Source organism: Talpa occidentalis, unplaced genomic scaffold (assembly GCF_014898055.3).
Source record: "Talpa occidentalis isolate TD23 unplaced genomic scaffold, MPIMG_talOcc4v2.1 talOcc4.7, whole genome shotgun sequence".
NCBI lineage: Eukaryota > Metazoa > Chordata > Mammalia > Eulipotyphla > Talpidae > Talpa > Talpa occidentalis.
The window spans coordinates 109,714,245-109,737,882 of record NW_023605083.1 but is presented as its reverse complement, the minus strand read 5'-3'; the positions used below and the strand labels follow the sequence as shown (position 1 = coordinate 109,737,882).

Genomic DNA, 23,638 nt, shown 5'->3' with positions numbered 1-23,638 from the left:
AGCGAAGCCTGAGTTCCAGGCGCTGCTCTGTGCTGGGGATACATCAGTGAGCTCCGCAGCAAGGAGGCTGGAGTGGGCCAGGGCGCATGGGCAGGAGGAAGGACCTCTGCAGGTTGGTGAGGGGTGGGTGGGGTGGGGGGTTCAGTCTTACAACTGCCCTGAAATGAAAGGGAAGTTCCAGAGCTCCGCCTCAAGAGGCTGGGCTTCAGGGGCCCACCCGTGTGGGATATAAGGGCTGCTTCCCAGCTATTTCCAGAGAAAAACAGGAGGAGGTGAGCGGTCGGCTGGGCGTCCTCGAGTGACAAGGGAGCAGGGACGCCACCGGGTGCTGGCGGCTGGAGTGAACTGTGGGCCCCGCTGCGGCTGGGACCCCATTGTGGTTGGGACCCCACTGTGGCTGGTCCCCCGCTGCAGAGATGACGCTGTCCCTGGCCCTGACAGGGCTTGTAGCCTCACTCATCCTGGCCCAGCCATGTGAGAGCACTGCCCCAGGTAATAGTAATAGTCGCTCAGATAGCTAAGCAGGGGGAACACTTGGATCAGGGGGCCCCTACAGCTCCCCTGGACCCTGACTGCCTGCCCTTTCCTCTGAACAGCCTCCCCCCAGGCAGTGGAGACCACAGTCCTTCAGGACTGTATAGCAGAGGCCAAGTTGCTGGTGGACACTGCCTACAATCAGACTCAGAGGAGGTAGGTCTGAGTCTGGGCCCTGGGGGGCGGCTGAGGGGGCCAGTGAGGGGGGTGGGCATCATGGAGCAGTGTCCTGTTGGTAGAGGGTCTGCCATCCTTGCCTGCTTATATGGTCCTGACTGTCCGCCTTAGGTTGAGGCCTTAGGTGGGTGTCCTTCTTTATCCAACTCTCACCTCTTCTGGCAGCTTCAGGCAGCGCCTGCGTAGTGGATCCGCCAGCCCCATGGATCTCCTGTCCTACTTCAAGCAACCAGCAGCAGCCACCAGGACAGTGGTTCAGGCTGCCGATTATATGCATGTGGCCTTGGGGCTGCTGGAGGAGAAATTACAACTCCAGGCATCAGGAACCTTCAATGTTACTGGTATCGCACTCCCCACAGAGGCCCCAGGGCCTGCCCTGACCCGGGAGTAGAGGAAGCCAGGAGTGGGGGGCAGGATGCACAGGCTTGGGAAGAGGGTAAAGGGATAGGAGGTATGAAAGTTCATACGAGTTCAGGAAAGAGGTAGGCCCCTAGACCCAGGATCCTGCCCTCCTGTCCCACCCCAGATGTGCTGACAGAACCCCAGCTGCAGCTGCTGTCCCAGGCCAGTGGCTGTGCTCGCCAGGACCAGGTGGAGAAGTGCAGTGGCAAATATCGCACCATCACTGGGAGATGCAACAACAGGTGGGTGCCAGGGGCTGCGCCTGCCCTAAGGGTGCCTTCTTCCCTCACCCACCCCCTTCCTCCATACTTTGGGGTCTCTGGGTTCTGAACCCTGCTGACCCAGGCCCACCCACTGCTGCAGGAGGAGACCCTGGCTGGGGGCCTCCAACCAGGCCCTGGCCCGCTGGCTGCCTGCAGAGTATGAGGACCGGCTGTCGCGCCCTTTCGGCTGGACTCCAGGCAGGAGGCGCAACGGCTTCCTCCTCCCTCTTGTGAGTTGGGGTTGAGGGTCTCTGGAGGAAGCTCCACCTCTTCCAAACACAGGGATTAAATGTATAGATCCAAGTCAGCCAGGCAGGGCTCGAATCCAGGCTTAAATCCACTAGCGGGGTGTCGTTGGTCAAGTAACAGAGCTGAGTTTCAGTCTTCTGGCTGTAAAATGGCGGTAATAACTCCCTCTAGTGGGCCTCCCTGCTGGCGCAGGCGGTTGAGCGCAGCACTGCGAAGCTGTCCGCATCCTCTGCAGGGCGCGTTGGATCCCAGCCAGCCGCCCAGAATCCCACATGGCATGGCAGACCTCTCCTGTCTCTCCCGCTGCTCCCCTCAGCAGTGTATTTCGGTCCTTCTGCCTGTTCTGTTTCCCACTCTGTCTCTGGTGAATCCTCTCACCCGCCTGCACATCTGGCCTGTACCCCGGTTCTTGTATAAAAATAAATCTTTAAAAAACAAAACAAAACACATTCTCTCTTTAAAAAAAAAAACCCTCTAGAGTGGATGTGAATATTAAAGAAAATGCTTGCTTTACACAGCCATATAAGATGTGATCTACTACTGTCATTTTCTGAAAGAGTTTGTGTCAAAATATCTTGCTAAAGAATTATATACTTTATACCTATTGAGCTAAACGATTTTACATTTATCAATTCATCAATTTTCTATTCGGCAATATAAATACTTTAATTACGACAATCTATCATCTATCAGCATCTATTTATTCATTTTTTTCCCGTGGATCTTTCCACCTACCTCAATTTCAATTCTATGTTTATTATCTATCACCTAGCAACCAGTCCACGCAGCTGTCATCAGTTCTACCATCTAACGATCAATTAGTTTACAAATTAATCTATCACTTTGATCTGTTTATGTCTCTGGACAAGCTAGTGGGGTTGGACTCAACCCACCCAGCCTCCACCCTTCTCTTTACTCCTGGAATCCTCAGAGTCAGGTCAGAGGTCACCCTTCTAGAAATGACAGTCACACAGGACATGGGACAAAGTAGGGACGGGGAAGGGAGGGCAGGAGAGAAGAGACTCTGTTAACTCCAGCGAGAGTGACCTGGTGACCCCCAAGTCCAGGGCTGGTGCAGACACCGGGCAGCATCAGAGATCCCACATCCCCTACTGACCTGTCTCCCTACCAGGTCCGGGCAGTCTCCAACCAGATCGTGCGCTTCCCCAGGGAGAGGCTGGCCTCCGACCGGGGCCGGGCCCTCATGTTCATGCAGTGGGGCCAGTTCATCGACCATGACTTGGACTTCACCCCCACGTCCCCAGCCACAGTGGCCTTCACTGCGGGCATTGACTGTGAGAAGACCTGTGCTCAGCTGCCCCCCTGCTTCCCCATCAAGGTACCCTCGGCCAGCCTCTGGAGCCTATTTCCTGGCTGAGATATGGGGGAGGGAGACCTAGCAGCCTAGAGCACCATACTTAGGAGCTGTCTGTGAAACTGGAGTGTCAGACAGAGACAAGATGCACAGCCTGGCATGCACCCCCCTGCAGTTCATGTTTTAGGGGCACAGGTGGGAACCAGGAGGTCCAGCACAGGCCTCACGGAGCAGGAAGGCATTGAGACTGGCCTTGACCTTTGGTTTTGACTCCACAGGGGAAGCCCCCAGCCCTCTGCTCTTGGAAACCTTTAGGGTCTCTTATCTCTGGCCCTTCTCTCCTTTCTCGGGTGGCTCAAGGGCCTGCAGCTCTCACCAATTCCTCAATGGTATGTGAGAGTATGCGCTCGCTCAGGCTGAAGCAAGGATGGTGTGGAACACTGTGGAAGAAAAGAGGAAGTGCAGGGGAGATGGGAGACACACGTCCACCCATCCATACACCCTTAATAGGCAGGGCGACCTTCCTGCCAATTGCAACCTGACCCATTCCTGAAGCTAGGGTGCAAGCGCACCTCCTCCTCCCGGGAACCTTCCCACATCATCCCATGACCTATAGCTTTTGGCTTTTAGAGGAGCATAGCACATGCCACCTCAATTTAGATGTTACTCATGTGTGTGTCTGATATCCCTGAATTGCCAGTTTCCTGCAATTTTTGTCCTGGAATTTGTTGACTGTGAGTCTCCAAAGTACCCAGCACAGAAAAGCCCTTAAGAAATGTCTGTGGAATTGAATGAAATTAAAGGAGCATAGGGCTAAGGTCAGAACCCGGTTCTAATCTCTCCTCTCCGCCTAAACCTGTCTTCACTACCCCTCTGGGAGCCTCAGCTTTGCCATGTGTAAAATGAGGCTCTCAGACCGCATCCAGTTCCAATCTCTCGTGAGTCTCTGACCTAAAGTGCTAAGGACACTCACTGGCTAGGAACCAAGGAGGGGACTTTTGAGCACGGTTTTGAAGCAGGTGGGGTGAGGACCAAGAGGAGCGAGCTTGCTCCTCCTCCTGGGGCTGCAGCCTCACGGGCTCCCCTTCTATCTCAGATCCCGCCCAATGACCCCCGCATCAAGAACCAACGGGACTGCATCCCCTTCTTCCGCTCCGCACCCTCGTGCCCACGGAACAGAAATCAAGTCCGCAATCAGATCAACTCGATCACCTCCTTCCTGGACGCCAGCATGGTGTATGGCAGCGACGTCTCGCTGGGCCGGCGGCTGCGCAACCGGTCCAACCAGCGGGGGCTGCTGGCGGTCAACACGCGCTTCCACGACCACGGCCGCGCCCTGCTGCCCTTCGACAGCCTGCGGAATGACCCCTGCCTCCTCACCAACCACTCCGTGAACATCCCCTGCTTCCTGGCAGGTCAGCCTGGGGAGAGGGGGGTCTTCCCCTGATAGTCGCTGGGGACTGGGCCGGGGGCCACGTGGGATGCCGCCGGGGTACTAGGGTTCCCACCTTGCCGTAGTGTGTCCCTTGCTTGGTGCAGAGTCATCACTGAGTCAGTAAGTTGGAAGGAGGTCCCTTACAGATGCCCTGTGTGTGCCCAGCCACTGTCCGCTGGGCTCTTTCCAGTGATCAGCGCCTCACCGCCTGTGCCTGCTCCTCTCCAACCCCAACAGGGCCTGCACACCGCTAGAAAGTGCACCCTCGTTTTCATCCAGGGTCTACCCATTGCTCTTGCTCACACTGCTGCACCTCAGAGAATAAGCTGTCTCTCACACTGCCATGCCTCTTAATGACCTGAAAGCAGCCTTACTTCCATCTATTTTTTTTTCCTTCTCTGGGTTATATGGGGTTTTAAATTCCCATCCCTGCCCCCCACTGTAGCTAGGTACTGACCTGGTCCCATCTTCTGAATACGTAATTTGCACTCTCCTTGGGGGTCTTGGTCTGGTGTGCTGGTTATAATGTTGAGGATCATCATTTCTGGTTATTTCAGATATCTAAACGTGCATCTCTAGTCCTTAGAGCAGGTCTGAAAGGAGGGAATTATTGTCACCCCCGTTTCACACATGAGGCTCTGAGGTTCAGGGACATAACTAATGAGCTCCAGGGTACAGAGTTGCAGATGGCGGAGTCATGGCAGGGACTCACGTTGGTGTCATGGCGGGGTCTGTGCACTTTCCTCTCCACACTGCCTGTCTTCGCAAGGAGTCGGCTCCAGGCCCCTGGTCTGAGGATCATGTATTTCTTCGCGCTGGCAAGAGCACACACACCTTCTCATGTGGTCTACTGAGGAGTGGATTAAGTCAGACCTTGTCAACAAGGGTTTCATTCAAAGCCAGTAAGTGATTGTAGATGAGGCCCACCTTGAGGAATTGTCTTTCCTTGCGGGCCTCTAGGAGAAGGCCTGGCTGCAGGAGTGGGCTCCTCTTTCTTTCTCTTTCCCTGTGCTCTCCGGGAGAGTAGCTTGATATCAAGCCCAAAGCTGGGGAAAGGTCCAGCCCTCCATAGAGAATGTACACATGGCGAAGTTCACAGGACAGGTGGACTCACAATCTGAATCAGTCTGGCCCCTCCACCAGCTGCGGATCTGCTCATCAGGTAGAGGCAAAGCACTAGGCAAAGATTTTCCTGCTCAAGACCCCGCACTTTCCCATCAAGCCCAACCCTGTTCCAGTCATTTAAAGCCCCATGGCCCTGCTGTCCCCACCTCCCGGCCCGCTGTGTTGGGCTGGGGTGTGGCCATCAGTGGCGCCCACAGCCCAGCTGAGGAGATGGAGGTCCGCTGAGATGAAGGTTCCAGTCACAAAGTCCCACCACTTCTCTCTATTCCTCAGAGCTCTGGTCGCCCCAGCAGAGAGCTATCTCTCTGGGAAGCCTGTAGTGACTCTGACCGTGGGGTTTTCAAGGTGACTTCCGATCAACTGAAACTCCCATGCTGACTGCCGTGCATACCCTCTTTGTGCGAGAACACAACCGGCTGGCTGCTGCGCTGAAACGCCTGAATCCCCGGTGGAGTGGAAACAAGTTGTACCAGGAGGCTCGGAAGATCGTGGGGGCCATGGTCCAGGTGGGGAGCCCTGGGTCCCCTGGTAGATGATCTGAGGAATGAGACAATCGGCATGAGAAGCAATCTGGGGAAGTGGTGCCCTCCTTCCCTATATCCTAGGACAGGTGCTTCAAGACAGCTAGTGATTAGGGGGTGATAACTGACCTCTACTCCCATTCTGCCATTAACTGTAGGACTGTTTCATTCAGTCCCTTTGAACTTCAGTATCTCATCAATCATTTGGAAATTAATGTTGCCTGCCGCGGACCAGCACAGCAGTAGACGATGAGGCCACCTCAGGGTTGAGAGAAGCATGCAGGGTGGTGAGGGCGTCAGCGAAAGAAATGGCAAACAGACACACTTCAAGAGTGAAAATCTGAGTGTAATTTTCTTTGAGTTTGTGACCAGTATATATATGTTTTCCAAAAGCACAGGAATGAATATCAAAGAAATTAGCTTGCTCCTGGGCTCAGTCTATCACCATCAGGGAGGTGATCTACATAACAAACAATGACCATTATAGAAGAAAGGAGGAAGTTTTAGAAAGACAGATAAGGGATTAAAGTTTGTAGTTTTAGAAAGACGGGATAAGATTTTTAGCATTCTTGTAGTGGTTCTTGGTGGTCGTTATCTTTTGATAAGCTTCTGCCTTTTCAGGGAACTTTCCGCTGCACTTCCTCTGCTTCAGGCTGTTCTCCCCCCCGCGCGCTGGTTGCCCAGCCGGATCTAGGGACCGTGGCGAAAGCCATTCCTAAAGATCACTGCGGGGGGAGGTGCAGCAGGTAGGGTTTTGCTGTTCTTCCCCTGCGCGCTGGTTGCCCAGCCGGACCTAGGGCCGGTTAGCCCTAAAGGTCACTGCAGGGGAGGTGCAGCAGTTGCCACACTTGACATGATGACAGAAAAGACTATGTCTGCTGGCCCTTCAATAAGTGAAAGTCCATGCAAGGGGGATGGGGTGGGTGGCTACAAGTAAGTAATGTTCCTTTCATGTCTTCTCTTACAGATCATCACCTACCGAGACTATCTACCTCTAGTTCTGGGCAAGGCCCGTGCCAGGAGAGCCCTGGGGCCCTACAGGGGGTATAACTCCAATGTGGACCCCCGTGTGGCCAACGTCTTCACTCTGGCATTCCGCTTTGGCCACACCATGCTCCAGCCCTTCATGTTACGTTTGGACAACCAGTTCAGGGCCTCAGCACCCAATTCACACGTCCCACTTAGCTCTGTCTTCTTTGCCACCTGGAGGGTTGTGCATGAAGGTGACCAGGTTTCCCTGAGGCTGATGGGAATGGAATGCAGGTCACACCCTCCCCCAGTTGGGTTAATCTTATTGCCAGAATGACAGGCTGTTGCTCAGGCCACTACTAATCATTTCCTCAGGACAGTGACAACAAGGCAGGTGCTAAGACCCTCTGTCCCCAGCCTCCTCTACCCTAAAAGGAGAGGACACTGTCAGACTGACAGTTTGTGGGCCTATGGAGTTTGCCTTCCACAGCTTCTATTAGCTGTGGGGGGTCACCCCTTTCCCTGTCAGTTCCAGCTCCCTTCATGTCCACCTGACCTCTTTCCTGATTCTATTATAGAAGCCACTGGCATGTCTAGCTCTGAGCTACCGTGGCATCATGGGATGACCTGAGAGGCTTCCCAGAGGCTGGCCTAACCTGTGCTGCTTACATTTTTGCCACCAGGTGGCATTGACCCCATCATCCGAGGCCTCATGGCCACCCCTGCCAAGCTGAACCGTCAGGATTCCATGTTAGTGGATGAGCTCCGGGACAGACTCTTCCAGCAAGTGAAAAGGATCGGGCTGGACCTGGCATCTCTCAACATGCAACGCAGTCGGGACCATGGCCTCCCAGGTGAGCAGACTGGCCGCCTCTTCTCCCAGGCTTCTGGGGGTGTGTGTGTGTGTGTCTGTGTGTGTCACACAGCAGGCACTGAAGAGCCTGAGGGTCTTTCACCAAGTGCTCATGACAGCTGAGAGCTGTGGGTGCCCCCTGCTGGAGAACTGAGGTTGCTCCTCACCCAGTTGGCACATAGTGAGTTTCTGTTCCCCCATTACTTGTTCCATCCCAGCTGGCCTAGAAATATTTTTCTTGCAGCGTCTTCTAATCCCTACCCAAGCCCAAGACCAAATTTAGAATTTGGAAGACGGGGTTTGAACTCTATTTAATAGTAGAGTAACCCTGGAAAAGTCAAGTTCAATAGACAGCCACTGGCGAAATGGGGATTACAAAGTACCTCACAGTGATGTTGGGAGGATCCTGTGGGATATTCATGGAACAGTGCTTTGTAATGATAAACTTTAAAACTCTGGTTTCCCTTTGTTCATCTGGTGAATGGTATGTGTGAGCTAGAGATCAATGGACGATGGGCTGGTGTTTCTTTGGGGTAGAGTAAAGCTATTGGTGGCTTCCAACACATTGTGTGGCTTGGTCCTACTGTGGATTCCTAACAGCCAACGAGTCATTATGGCTGGTCTCTAGAAGTTTCTTGAATAGGTAAAAAAATATTTTTAAAAAACTTTATTGAGGGCCTCACCTGGTGGTGCAGGCGGTTGAGCGCCGCACTGTGAAGCTGTCCGCGGCCTCAGCAGCGCCGGCTTGATCCCCACTGGCCGGCGGGGGTCCCACATGGTGTGGCAGACCTCTCCTGTCGTGCCCGCTGCTCCCCTCAGCAGTGTATTTCATCAGTCTGCCTGTTCTGTTCCCCGCTCTGTCTCTGGTGTATCCTCTCACCCTCCTGCACATCTGGCCTGTGCCAGACTTGGGTAGGGATTAGAAGACGCTGCAAGAAAAATATTTCTAGGCCAGCTGGGATGGAACAAGTAATGGGGGAACAGAAACTATGTGCCAACTGGGTGAGGAGCAACCTCAGTTCTCCAGCAGGGGGCACCCACAGCTCTCAGCTGTCATGAGCACCTGTTCTTGTATAAATAAATAAATCTTTAAAAAAAAAAAAAAAAGCTTTCTTGAGCTGCAATGAACATACCATAAAATTCACCCATATAAAGTATACAATTCAATGATTTTAGTATATCTAGAGTTGTGCATCAATCACAACATTTTTATCATTAACAAAGGAATCCTTGTCCCTGATACCCACTTACCTATTTTCTTTTCTTTTTTATTTTTATATTCCCCATACAATTGCAACCCCCTTATTTTCACTAATCTATTTTCTGTCTCTATATATTTGCTTATTCTGGATCTTTCACATAAATACAGCATGTGTCCTTTTTTTGAGTCACTTTTTATTTCTTGTTTGCTCATTGGTTTGTTCATTCTACAAACCTGAAGAGTCTTTTATGTTCTGAGTACTGTCTTATTGGTACCTAATTGTAATATAGTCATGTCATTGTGGTGATGAGTTGTTAGGGGACCCGCTGCTTGATTTGCTGCACAGAAAGCACAGCTGTCCACTCTCATGGTCACTGGAAGGCAGTGGTTTGCTCTTTGGAAGGTTCAGGGCCTCGTCTGTCAGCAGGGAGCTTGTTTTAGCCAATGTTGCTTGACCACATGGTTCTCCACCAGGAACACTATGGACAGGAGCTAATGGGAAGTCAACAGGGACAAGACTGAACTGCTTTTTCCCCTTCTCCTCCAGGGTACAATGCTTGGAGGCGCTTCTGTGGGCTTTCCCAGCCCCGGAATCTGGCACAGCTCAGTCAAGTCCTGAGAAACCATAATTTGGCAAGGAAGTTCCTGAATCTGTACGGGACACCTGACAACATTGACATCTGGGTTGGGGCCATTGCAGAGCCTTTATTGCCAGGGGCCCGAGTGGGGCCTCTTCTAGCTTGTCTTTTTGAGCACCAGTTTAGAAAAGTCCGAAGTGGAGACAGGTGAGTGACCCCGGGGCAGGACAGAGAAGCACTAGTGTGTCAAGACTCAATAACGGCAAAAGTGCTCTTTTTAGCTTCATTCTTCTAAGCTCACAGGATCTAAGACCAGGAGGGTCCTCCCTGGAGAACCTGGCCAGAGAGACCACTGCCTTGGCAAGGCTGACATTTAACATTTAACACATTTAACCTGAGCTAGACTTGTCAGTCTTGCTATCCCAGGCTCATGGTTCCCAGATAATATGATCCAAAAAGGCTAAACCTGGGGCCTCCCTGGTAGTGTAAGGGTTAAGCCTCAGCACTATCAACTCTACGGCCTGAATTTGATGCCCAGCCAGGTTACTGACCCACACAGTCTGCTGACTCCTACAGCAGACCTATCCTGTCTGGCCCACATGACCCTCAGCAGTGTATTTCAGTGGATGCGGCTATTCTGTCCCCCACTGTCTCTGATGAATCCTCTCACCACCACCCCTAAACCTGTGGCCTACACCCCAGTTCTTCTACACAAAAATAAAATTTAAAAAAAAAAGGTTAAATTTGGCTTCCATACAGTAAGCTTGTGGCTTATGACCTGCCTTCTTATTGGGATTCGGTGTTTACCAAAATCCATCCCGGTGTTTACCAAAGTCCATCCCGGGCCTCTAACTATATAATTTTACTTGACCCCTGAACTGGTTTCTTCATTCATAAAACAGGGATAATACCTAATTTTAGGAATTTCGTGAGACTTGAATGAAATAACACACATAAAGTACCTGATACTGCAAGTGCTCCTATGTTTTCCTCCCCAACCTTGACCCACAGCTTGACTGTCTTGGTAGGTTCTGGTGGCAGAAACGAGGTGTTTTCACCAAGCGACAGCGCAAGGCCCTGAGACGGATTTCCTTGTCTCGAATTATATGTGACAATACTGGTATCACCACTGTTTCAAGGAACATATTCAGGGCCAACATCTACCCCCGCGGTTTTGTGAGCTGCAGCCACATCCCCAGGTTGAACCTGTCAGCCTGGCGAGGCCGGTGAGGCTTCTGCAGGTAAGGGGAGGCCCTCCTCCAGCAGCCCTGGGCTGGCCAAGCCCTCCCAGTCTCCCCTGGATATGGGATAACTGTGACCTTTGAGGCCCCTAAGCAGAACAAACAGAACTTGTCACTTGGGGCAGGACACCCTTCCCTAGGACTTTCGAGAGGGGTAGCTTCTGGACTGATAGTTAACATCAGGGCCTAGGTCTCTGGGAGGTGGTTAGGAAGTAGCCAGTTAGCCTCAGCTTTGCCATCAGCACCCTAAAAGTTCCATTTCTGGATGCCCAGTGAGTTCTTTACTTCTGCTCTTTCCACAGAAGTCCATCCCAAGTCTCTGCCCTTGGAAACAAGGGGACCTGGGAAGACAAACAAGGCTCCCTTCTCCCCTGGAAGCAACCGTACCCTGCTGATGTTTTTGCTGGCTGGTTCGTTGGCTGGGAGTGACACCCACAGCAGTGAATCCTCCTGCCTTGGAAGACTCTTAGGTATCAGGTCACGCTTCAGCTCCACATGCCAGGATTTGTGAGCCAAGCAAGGTCTTGAGGCCCAGGCATTAAGAGTCATCTCAGGGCTTTCCGGCCACTTTCTTCTATTTCCCAGCCTGTCCCTGACTCCTGCCTGTGACTGCAAGACACAGTCCCAGTCTCTAACTAACCATAATCGTCCTCTGGAGCCTGCAGGCTGCTCGGTGTGCTCAGCTTCTACCAATAAAGCACTGCTGAGTGCAGGGGCTGGTTTCTGTGTTGGGCAGAGGAAGGTGTGACCTCAGTCTTATGGCATACTCCAGAAGTTATGGCGCGCGGCTAAGACACAGCAGGCACAATCTTCAATCTCCCCTGCATTGTTGTGATGCCCACTTGCAGTAGGGGACTGAGCTCAGGGAATAAGAAGAAACACTCTGGATTAGGAAATGGTAGAAGAGGGGGAGGGTGGCAGCCTCTGGAGCCCTGACATTAAGAATACCCTGGCTGCTAGCAACCTGAGCAGAAAAACAGCCAACAGAACATCAGTCGGTATAAAACCATTTATGTACCCCCCAAAAATAAATAAAAAATACCACCCAGCTAGCAAAAGGACTGGGCACTGCCTTCAGCCTTTATTTACTCCAGAAATAGTTGTATCTCAAGTCCCAAGCTGTAGGGTGAGGTTATAATGGAAAGAGGAGACTGAGATTCTCAGGCCAGGAATTTAAGCTCTCTCTCACCTTCCTTCTTCCTGAACCTCCATTTGTAAAGCAAGTTGTGGGGCAGGAGGGACCTGCACCCCTGCTTCTGCTATTGAGACAGAGACAAGCCAGAAGAGAGGCTGTGTCAAGGACATTCTAACGACAGAGTTACACAGAACTGGTCTCAACTAAAAAATCTGCCTTGTGATCCCTACTTGCAGTAGCTGAAATATGAAGAGGGAACCCTAGGTTCCCTCCCTGAAGGGGGCAACAGGTGCCCTGGTGTATTTCCATGTGGCAGGAAGACCCTGCTAAAGACTAGAGAGAGGGCCTGGTCCAAGATTTTCTGTGCTCTCTGGGTCTTGGCAGGTTCTGTGGTCTCCAGTAAGAAAGAGGAGGAGGAAGAACACCGACCCGAGGTATCACTCGTCTTGCCCTCTTGCAGGATGGCTAGGGCTGCAGTGAGCTAGGAGACCACGGTTCCCGAGGGGCTCACTAAGTCCTGGGGAAGGCTTTCCCGGGCCTCCTGCATGCGGCGCCGGGCTCGGCGGAAGGCCTCTGCGAGGGAAGCAAATATAGCCGTCAGTGGCGTGGCGTGGGGAGGATGTGGCCATGCTGACCAGGTGGGAGGAGGGGGCACCTACCCAGTACATTGTGAATGGAGCTCTGTTGGCTGAATCCTTCCAGACGGTCCAACACACTCCGCATCCTTTTCCGGAGAGAACTGGACTCCAGGAAGGCCCTGCAGGGGAGCCCACCACATGGCCAAGGCTGCTTTCCAGCCCACAGGGACAAAGAGCCCAAAGTAGAGGGCAGGGTCACTCACCTGGACTGCTGCAGACAGTGCAAGCGGAAGGTGACGCTGCCAGTGGTCTCTGTGCGGAGCCCGAAGCGGCTCAGCCGCTCCCCCTGTGGCACACAGTCAGACAGTGTCAGCTTTCTGTGGTCTCCAGGCCCCAGCCACCAACTGGCCTCACTCCCATTCCCATTCCATTCTTGAGGAACCTCATTCCAGAAGCCATCACCTCAAGGCTAACATTAGGCTTCTGACTGTAAATCAGGAACATTCCAACCGCATCAAAGTATGGGCAGTCTTATGCGCTTCCTGCCAATCCTCCCCACCTCTGATGACTGGGCCTCAGTGATGGGCTGGAAGGCAGGGCCAGTTATACCGATGAGGACTAGGGGAAGTCTCTACATTTACTATTTTCCAGAGTTCTCCTTGGATAGCAATGTAGATATTTGTGTCTGGTTCCAAACATGGCCATGATTTCTAGCTAAAGTCACAAGCTAAGTAATATGAAGCAAGGTACAATTTAGGGGTCTTAACCCAGATTCCATCTGCTATGGAAGAACTAGAAACATAGCGCTGGCATGAAGTCTCCCAGAGATGACAGTCACCTTGAAGGTTCCGGGAATCCGCACATAGGAGAGGTCCTCCAGTTCCAGAGAACCACCAATGAAAAACCTCCGCAGCTCAGCCACTGTGCCAAGTTCCATGGGTCTCCACGTGGAGATTGTCAGGGTGTGTGAGCCTGTGCAGGGAGAGGAGAATGGGGCCCCTCATGACTCCCAGCAATGACACAGGCATTGCCACCACTAAACCCCTGTTGACAACCTGGCCTCATGGTGCTTTAAGGTACCTGTTTGGGAAATCAATTAGATAATTCAAATCTTAGCTCCACCCACTGTTACCTATGTACCTGGGACAAGCCTCCTAACCTCTCTGAGCCTCGTTCTCTTCATCTGAGAAATAACACACCTCAGGGGCCTCCCTGGTGGCGCAAGGGGTTAAGTCTCAGCACTATGAAGCTGTTGGCAGCCACTGCAGCACAAGTTCAATCCCCAGCTGGCCAGGGAGCAACCCACATGGTGCAGCAGACCTCTCATGTCTTACCTACTGCTCCCCTCAGCAGTGTATTTCAGTGGATCTGCCTGTTCTGCTTCCCACTCTGTCTCTAGTGAATCCTCTCAACTCCACCCCACCCCCCGGCATTTCTGGCCTATACCCCAGCTCTTGTATGCATAAATACATAAATCTTTAAAAAAATAACACACCTCAGAGAGTGGTTAGGAGAATTAAATGGGAAGCACTTAGCACAAAGCCTGGCACTGACCTGTTCAATTCACATGTGCTGAAGCCCATTTGCCACACAGCTTCTCCCTCAAAGCCACAAATCAAATCTGAGGAGCATGAAGCAGGCCCCAGAGAGACTCATGCTGCCAGCTTCACAGGGTGAGTCGCAATCTCACTCAGCTATCTCTAATGGCAGGAAAACACTTCCTCAAAAGGAGCAAGGAATCCGCAAGTTTAATACTTCTAATCCTTAATTATTCCCACTTTTCACTGGAAGCAGTCCACTCTTTTGGAAGTGCAAGTCTTGTTCCTAGGAGCCAGGGCATGTGGGCCATGTGAAAGACAAGAACAAGAGGTCACCTGGGGTGGCAGGCAGCACCACAGCCCCGTAGCCTTCCACGCGGTACCTCTGCCAGAAGTCCAGGGACAGGACCTCGCAGTAGAGCACAGGCCACTCTGGGAGAGCATCTGGGAGCAAGTGAGAGAAGCGGCCAGGTCACAGGAGGCCTTCGCCAAGAGGGCACCACCTGCAGAGACCCAAGGCCTAGGAGCAACTGCTGAACTACTCACCAGCAGATTCGTCCTCATGGAGGAAAGAGGCCTCAAATGTGAATGGGTAGGAGAAGTAAGCCACCTTGTCCTAAAAAAGAGGAGTCATCTTATACTTAGTGTCTTGGGGTGGGCAGGGCCTCACTTGGAATTTGGAATTTGTTCTTCCTGTGGCCAATGACAAGGTCATCTTCATAAGAGAAAAACTATCACTTGAGGTAGGAATAAGAGGCGTAGAGGTGAAGGCAAGCTGTCGCCATTCTCAAAAAGGCCAGGAGAGGCCTGGGACCAGGCAGCCCTGCAGAGCCCACACAGAAGGGGCATGCCCAGCGTTGGCTTCCTCCCCAGGACATGGCTATTGGCCTGATAGATCTTCAGTTGCCACCCCCAGGAACAGAGTCCTGTTCCCCAAAAGGTGCCCCCTCTCATCGAACATACCATTCCTATGGACTTGGTGGCACAGGTCTGTGTTATTCCTGAGAGCTGCTGGAAGGCTGGGCTAGACCAGTCTGAAAGCCAAAGACCATATAAAGAGAGTAAGTTTAGCGAGGAGGAGGGCAAGTAGTAGAGAAAAAGATATGGCATGCCTTTACCCACTCATTCACTCATCTACCATGCCAATCATTTACTTAACATTCACTGAGTGTATACCATGGGCTAGGACCAGTCATTGGGATATTTTGGTGACAGACAGAAATGATCCTTATCTCTCATGGAGCTAACATTCCAGTAGGAGGAAAAGTGACAACAAATTAATAAGGCAGTGATTTGTGCTATTATAAAAGTGAAAGGCTGAAGGGATTGAGGGACTTGGAGGTTCATTGAGGGTAGGAGAGAAGACCTCTCAGAGGGGGCACTCAGGTTGAGAGCTAAACTCAAGAAAAACCACTCATGCAAACATACGTCAGAAAGGGCTTCAGAATTTGCATGTTCAAGAGAAAAAAGTATGACTTGTGTGGTTGCTGCTGCTGCTGTTGTATGCAGTTAGGCAGAGTCAGCTGAGTCAGATAATGGAGTCAGATATTGAGTCAGATATTGGAGTCAGATATTTTGCTCACAGAAGGAGGGGAAGCTGTTAGGGTTTTAAACTCAGCACATATATTTTCAAAGGATCAATTTGGTGATGGTGTATGTGGCAAATTAACCATAAGAGGGAGCAAGAGGATAAGTTAGAAACTTAATAATGCTCTGGGCCAGGCAAATGATGGTGGCTAGATCAAGGGAGGACACATGATTCAGGATATCTCTGAAGTCAGAGCTGCTAAGAATAGCTGAAGGAATGACTGGCAGCAGGGGGTTAGGGGAAGTGAGGAACCAAGAATGTCTCCTAGGTTTTCATCAGCAACTAAGTGGATGTCATTGCCATTCTGCTAAATTGGGGAAGACTATGTGGGCAGGTTTGAAGCAGGAGGGGGAAACCAAGAGTTTTTTAATTCTTGTTAAGCAGAAATGACAAAGGGGTAATTAGATATAAGTCTAGAGTTTAGAGACAGGTGAAGGCTAGAGAGAGAAGTCTGGGAATCTGAGACTTGGAAACAGTATTCGAATCACAGGATGGATGAAACCACATAGGAAGACTATGAAGAAAGAGGAACAGAAGGCCCAGGTCCAGCCTTGGGTAATCTAATAGTTCAAGATCAACAGGAGATGAGGAATCAGCCAAGGAGGCTGAGGAGCCACCAAACAGAGAAAAGTAGAGCGTGGAGCCAGGAGAAGCGCTTCAGTGAGGAAAAGTGAGTTTTGCCAACTGCTTCTGAGAGGCCAAATGAGGTGACAGCAGAAAAGTCACCACAGAAATTGACAATCTGGCAGTGATCTATGAGACTGAAGAGAACAGTAACAGTCCTAGGGGAAGAGCGGGAAAGGAAGCCTAGCCAAATGCCTCCAGAAAACTATCAGAATGGGTATAAAAAGAGAGATTTATAAATATTACTTACTAGTAGCTGGTAATTCCACAAAGAAGTGGACATAGAGATTATCATACTCATAGCCTTGGGCTGAAACTAAGAGAGAGAACAAGACACATTACAACTTACTCTCCTGTTACCCTCCGTCCACCTCCACCCCCACCCATCTCACCCCCACCCATCTCACCCCCAGTCCTGAAGGGCCTACACACTTCCAGAAGCAAGTTCCTGGAGAGCCAAGAACTCGCTGTGTTTCCAGGAAAGACTCACAGCTGAGATTCCCGAGTACTGCAGACAACCCAAGGTCTCCACTGGGGAGGGGTGGGCCACTTCACAGCTGTGTGGCCACAGCCCAAGCAACACAAGATCTCTGTAAGGCAAGACACTTACCTACTTCTCCATTTACAAAGAGTCGCAGGGCACCTGGGACGGTCTAAGGTAGAAAGAAGATAAGTGGGATAAGACTGGGAGGCCTGGAGGAAACAAGCACTTCTCCTGCAACCCATATACAATCCCCAGAAGACCCGACACTGAAAGTCAGATCCTGGGGGGTCATTCTCGTTCTTCCTCCCCACCCGGCCATGTTCCTCAGGTCTGTTTGCTTTGTTTCTAAAGGTTGTAACATAGAAGAAAAGTAAGTAATTTAAATGGCAGGGAGGGCAACACAGTATGGGAAATTTACAGGAATAGCCAAGGGGCACAACAAGAGCTGCCCTCCGGGGTACAGTGGGAAGCTGGAGACCCCATGCCTTTAGATGGCCAAAATCAAGACAATAGGGAATTTCCTTTTTTAACTACTTGTGTATTTATCTTCTCTAACTTTTCAACACTGACCATCTGTTGCTAATACAACATAAAAATAATGGGAGTTAATTTTTTTTGAGAGGGAAACCACCGGCTAATTCTATTTTTCTTTCCAAATCTACACAGAAATGGAATGCCTGGCATGAGAGACACAAAGAGCAGGACCACAAAACTGACCTAAACTATCTTGCTTTGTTGTTTATTTTAAGAAGCAAACTATTTGACAAATGGAAATGACACCTCTTCCCTTAGGAAAACTAGCCACATGAAGAGTAAGGAGGTCATGTTTCATCTTTACATTTATTATTTAATTATAAAGTAAAACACGAATGTATTATCAATGATAAAAATTCAAAATTACTTAACTTTAGAGACTAAGAATAAAAATCCCTGCCCTCTCTCACCGTATCTCCAAGGCCCATGTCCCATCCCACTGCCCGATCCTGTCCCGGGAGAAAGCCCCCCACAGCACGCATGCAACCCAGACCTTTTGTGTGCACAATGCTGGATTGATGCACAATGTTTTAAAACACTTAACAGGAATTATACAGGCTATTAATTTACTTCCTTTTTACACCCAAGAGTCCATTACGGGGACCTTCAAAGAGAGGTGTTGTTATAGCCATAGTCGGCACACTCTGGCTAAACCCAGTTTGCAGAGGGAAGCCCAGCTACTCACCATCTCAAAGTCAGTGCCCACGAGGCTGCTGAGATACTCCTTGTGCCGACCATAAAGCTGAGGAGACAAACCAAACCGAAACTCAACAAGTGGCCCAAGCCAGGCCACAGTTCAGTGCTGCATGAGAGGGAAAAAAGCAGCATCAGTGATGGGAAATGCTGCAGAGAGCTGCCGGGAGCAGAGAGCTGGGAATATGGCCTCTGGGTCATTTAAAGTGAAGCTCAAAGGCACTGGAGTCTGCCGGTCTGGGCCCAAATCACGACTCTCACTCACAAACTCTGTGGCCTCGGGCAGACTGCTTACTTCTGTTCCAGTTTCTTCAGTTATAAAATGGTAATAGTAAAAGTATTCACCTCAAAGGGTTGCTGTACAGTCTAACTGAAATAAAGTGAGAGGCCTAGCACAGAGCACAGAAAACACTCGAATAAATGGTCACTGTTGTTGTTATTATGTTATCATGGGATCAATAACTCGCTATGTCAGCAGTGCTTCCCGAGTCAGGAGAGGCCCTGTGACTGCTGTCATCAACCTCATGCGTTGGTCTCATGCCCCATTGCGGGGCTGGTCCCTTTGGTATGTGGACTAAGCTGGATCTTACATCCTTGAACATGCGCTGTTCCCGCTCCTCCTCCTCTGGCTGTGCGAGGGAGGACACGTTGTCTATCGTATACTTCCACAGTTCCTGCTTCTCCCCCTCAGTCTCGATTCTGCAAGATCCAAGCCACAAAAGAGCCAACGCTGATAATGAAAGATCCGACTCTCCAGACATGGCCCAGGGATGAGCCACTATTGGCCACACACCTCACTCACCATACACGACAACAAAAAGGCCAGAGCGACAACCAGGAGAGCAAAACAAAATGATAAAGCTGAGAGGCACCAGACTAGACTCACAAAGTACAGGTTCTGGGCCCCTTTCCACCTCCAAGTCATGGTGAAACCCTAAAGCACAACATCCTGGACACCTAGTTGTCTTATCTGAAAAATGGACAGGTCGGCTTAGATCATGTCTAATTTACAATTCTGTTATTCTAAGAGCTAGCGATGAGGGACAGTCAGCCCAGAGGAGTCCTGGCTGAGCTCATGTTCCCCTGTTCTGGTGAGTCCCTGTAGTGAGCACAGGGAATTATTCTCATTTAACTCTACACCTGAGTTATACTTTCAGATTGGTATAGGTGCATATTTTCTGAGAACAGGATCCTCAAAATCCTAGTGGTCTATGACCCAGAATAGAATATGACTCATTGCTGGGAATTTGAAAGTTAGAACAGATGAAGGGCTTCCTGAGAATCTGCAACTAGGGGCAGGAAGTGAAGCCAAGGGAAGGAATGCCAGCCTCCACTACTCCTGTGTTTCTCCTCACCTGTAGGGTCCTTTGAGGCCAGTGAAGTCAGGTTTTACTGTGATCACACCATTGCTGTCCACCTTCAGAGTACAGAGGACATGTTCATATGCCTTATAACCAAGCCTAGAAACCAGGAAACCAGCACCAAAGTTTAGGAGTGCAGGTCCTGTCTCCAGGGAAAAGGAAGAGGTAGTCAGCTCACGTCAGAGGAGAGAACAGAGGCTGGAGTGAGAATTATCAGGGCTCTTTTGAAGACAACTATGAAAAATAAAAAGAATAGACTGGGAGGACCTAACAGGTAGGTGCTGGTTATGAGAGGAGAAGAGGATGAGGGCCTGCAGCAGGTAATGAGAAGCTTTGCTCACTTTCCGGAGGGCCCCAGGTCTGCCATGATGTACATCGTCTGGAGAGGGGTGTTGATGACATGGTTGTTCCTGACGAACTCTTCTGAGGGTTCCCAGGTGACGATTCGTGACTTGAGGATGCCACCCTCCCTGGGAGACACCACAGGAAGGGTCAGTTCCCTGGCACCCCCTGAAGAGGAACACAGGGGAGCACCCAGGTAGAGGCCTACTGCAGAGTGGGAAGCTTGAATTGTGTGCACACCGAGAACAGGGCCACGGAAGGAACACAAAACTCCCCACAGCTCCCATACAACCTGACTCACATCCCTCGCCTGTCCTGGCGTCGCCGCCTGACATTGGCCATTCGCTCGACCAAGAATGAGGGCACCTCATCAGTTGCCGTGGTCATTTTCTGACAGTGCTGGGAAGAGAGAGCAGTTTCCTGTAACCTGCTTGGTCAGTGCCACGTGGCACCAAGCACCTGAAGGGAAGTCTTCCTTTGAAACCTCATTCAGACCTGAAGCTAAAAGGTACATACAGCCAGTTCACAACTACACATGCCAATGAGGGCAGCAGTGGCACAAACAACCCAAAGAAGATTGCTACCATACCTTAGTTTGCCCTAAACTAAACTTATATTAAAATGAGTCGGCAATCTCTGAGTGCTTATCGACCAAAAAGCTGGATGTGTTTGGCTAGTAGACAGCAACATTATCTAGCTAGCTGGGAGACGCCAAATGGGCTAGCAGTATTCTATGGAAAGTCCTCACATGGGTAACTGAGCACTAACTGTCATTTTATTTATTTTTCCAAAACAGACTACCCAGATTTTATACGACAGTAACTCACAGCTTTCCTAATATAAACATCAATCTTTCAAAAACACTTGTCGCCTGCTCCTTGCAGAGGTGTACAAGGTCACAGACAAAAACCAAACTCCCTCAAGGACTGGGCAGATAGAACTTATTAGGCAGCAACTGAAGAAAAAATAAGACAAGTCCATAAGAGTATTCTGGCACAGTTGAGGACACAGCCATTCTCACAGCTGCATGGGTTTGAATTCCTCATCAAACCTACACACTCAGAGTTTTGGCTGAATGCCTTGATGATTTTTATCTAGATGGTACTAGACTCCACCCACCTGTCTCATGTCATGATGCCTGAAGGAAGTCAAGCCCAGGGGCAGCTTCTCCCAGTTGGGTGGCTGCAAACCTAGGGACACTACACTGCCAGCTCCCCTAGGCCCTCCAGCAGCCACACCACCGCAGATATGCCCACTCCACTCCAGCCTGGCTGCCAACAGCACAGTGCAGTTTCTAGACAGGCACTTAGTTTCCCCGTAATAGTTATTTGATTTAACACATAGAACCAACCAGAAAACACAGGGAGGTAGAGGGGAAGGAAGTTTTTGGGTCTCAGAAAGCACAATACCTCCTCCAAATTGGTGTATCTATCAGAATCGGTGTAGGTAAAGATCCGTCGGTTCTTCCTGCCATGTGAATCCTCCAGTTTTAGGATCTCTTGGCGGTACTGATGATCCAAAGGGTTCTGACAGGCTGTTTCATTTTGGTACAGATCTACTTCAAACTGAGGCCACAAGGAAACAGATCTACTGAGACTATGTCAAGCTTTTTTGTTCTTATACTTGTTTGATTACATCAGCTCTGTATAGCTGATACCAATGACATTTTTTTATGGTCAAATCTCATTTCTCTAAACTGATGAAAAGGCAGGGGAGACAAAGAATGTTAGATCTAGAGGGAACCAGAGGCATGGTCTAATCCAACTTTGCTGTTTCACATGGCATGTGCCCTGGAGGTGAAAAATGCCCTACCCAGGATCATAAAGCTGGGTAACTATAGGCACAATTTTGTATTTTCCCTGTAACACTACAGAGCAAGTAAAAACTGCTACAATGTTTATGGAATCAGTTTGGCAATATGTATCAAGAATCTTTCCCTATCAACAGTCAGGTGGTAGGTTGGGCAGAAAAGGGACATTGGCTTACCTGGCTAAAGAGTTTCTCCTGCCACCCAATCACCACCTCCTCCTCTTCATCTTCATCTGGGCGGTGTCCACCTCCAGAGACCACAAAGTGAGTCAGATGTTTAAGCCAAACTAGCACAACTTTTTGTTTTGTGGTTGGTTATAGCCACAGACCCTGCTCTTATATTTGCCACAGAACCAAATGGATAGCTATTTATTAAGGACTCACTCTAGACAAAGATTAGACAGGCTGTGGAGATATATAGAAGGCAGGATTAAAACCCAAGAAGTTTTAGTCACTACCCTAATTTGAATATAAGGAATCCATGCCTTCCAGCAATTATTTAATCTAATTCAGTATCAGGAACTGAAATTTATAAATAAGCTGAACAGGGCTTCCTCAATCTCATTTGCTAGAAAGGAACCCTGACATTTTTATCTTCTCTATTCCTGAAGCCATACATCTAGAATCACAAACACTATAATTTTAGGAGACCAAGAATCAGGAGAGAAGAGGAAAGGCAAATAAACGATTTTTTTAAAGAAACAAAGCTAACACACTCCTGACTGAATATGCCTTTTTCAGAGACACATGTTTCACACCCACCAGCCCACTCTCGCCCAGAAATATTTTTGAACACAAACAACAAAATCAGAAACTAGTGACCTAACACAAGCACACTGTCCTCTCTTCCTTGCTTTTCTATAATATGGAAAACCATAAGAGCACAGATGGTGCTAATACGTACATTTTGCAAGCCCAATTTTAAAATTGCTTTTAAAAGCGTTGATGTGTTTATTTAGAGGTTGGAACACATTTTCCCTTAGGGGGAAAAATGCCACAAACAGCTTAGGTTGCCAGGCAAAGTTATAATATAACTAAAGCATGGCATTTGTTATTTCAGCTCATTTGACCACAATTCAGATCAATATCTTGATGGCACGAGTCATATCTTATTCAATTTTTCTACACAACATAATTTTAACATAGCAGTTAAAATTTTCTGGCATCAAATCCTTGGCATCAACATCCACCAGTCATGTGACTGGGCAAGGAACCCAACCTCTCTATGCCTTTTCTCAGACTCCAGACCAGGATGGACTCTGTCTTGTCTTAAGAGATAACTACCACCCCAGGCATTTCCCCAGGTCCTCCAGGGGTCACATCACCACCTACTGGCGCTTGGGTGAGGCCTAAAAGTGGCCAAGTCTATGAGGTCCTTCCCGGGCTGGGCTCCAGGCTGGTAATGGAGAAAGTTGCTAGATGTGATTCTTTGCAGGTGGACTCTATCAGGAAAAGAGAAGCCCAAAATTCTCATTAGAGACACACCAGGAGGTGAACACTGAACAAAGATGGGAGTGGGGGGATATATACACAGAAAAGGAGGGGCCTGCCAAGATGGAAGGGGTGCCGGCAACTGAAGGGGTGCAAGCGGGGCATAGAGCGAGGATGAGAGAGCGTGCAGGTAACACAGCTCCTAGGAATTTGGGAGGGGCGGGGACTCGCTAGGGCTTGGGTGGGCCTGAAGCTGTGCGAGTGAGAGGGTGCCAGGTAGTGCGGGAGTGGGCGATGCGGGGAGACCCGGAGGCAGCGGTCAAAGTTGTAAGCGGAAGTAGGGGCCGCAGAGCACTGAGCAGTGAAGTTCAGGCTGGAGTCAGCTGAGGGCGTAAGAACACGGCGCTCGGGGCTGGGCGACGCGACTACCGGATGCGCAGATTGCGCACAGGGTCCCGGGAGCGATAAACTGCCTCCCCGGTGTCCGCACTCCAGACGTTCTCCGCCATGACAGCCGCGGCGCGCGCAGACTGCGCCGGGAAGCGCTCCGCCCCCGGTTCCCCTGGCAACGGCGACGCTGGGCTCCGGAGACGGCGGAGGCTGCGCGCGCAGCGATGCGTTCGCCCCGCGGCTCTCCTGCGCGGCCCGGTGCGGACCC

General features: G+C 50.3%; 2 protein-coding genes across 2 annotated transcripts; one reads left to right on the top strand and one right to left on the bottom strand.

The window, feature by feature from the left end:
- The first annotated feature begins 416 nt into the window (after positions 1-416).
- On the top strand, positions 417-10,852 carry EPX (eosinophil peroxidase). The gene is made up of 12 exons (XM_037492492.1): positions 417-492; positions 597-690; positions 877-1,052; positions 1,238-1,355; positions 1,477-1,606; positions 2,758-2,964; positions 4,037-4,355; positions 5,846-6,006; positions 6,989-7,244; positions 7,674-7,844; positions 9,592-9,829; positions 10,651-10,852. The coding sequence occupies exons 1-12, from the start codon at positions 417-419 to the stop codon at positions 10,850-10,852; spliced, it is 2,148 nt and encodes a 715-aa protein (XP_037348389.1).
- On the bottom strand, positions 9,002-23,555 carry MKS1 (MKS transition zone complex subunit 1). The gene is made up of 18 exons (XM_037492491.2): positions 23,410-23,555; positions 22,882-22,991; positions 21,727-21,797; positions 21,150-21,305; positions 20,042-20,139; positions 19,740-19,868; positions 19,393-19,497; positions 18,628-18,736; positions 18,030-18,086; positions 16,937-16,979; positions 16,577-16,642; positions 15,078-15,148; positions 14,661-14,730; positions 14,451-14,558; positions 13,415-13,548; positions 12,840-12,922; positions 12,658-12,755; positions 9,002-12,571 (listed from the first exon to the last, which is right to left on the bottom strand). The coding sequence occupies exons 1-18, from the start codon at positions 23,487-23,489 to the stop codon at positions 12,480-12,482; spliced, it is 1,680 nt and encodes a 559-aa protein (XP_037348388.1). The 5' UTR covers positions 23,490-23,555; the 3' UTR covers positions 9,002-12,479.
- Positions 23,556-23,638: the final 83 nt, after the last annotated feature.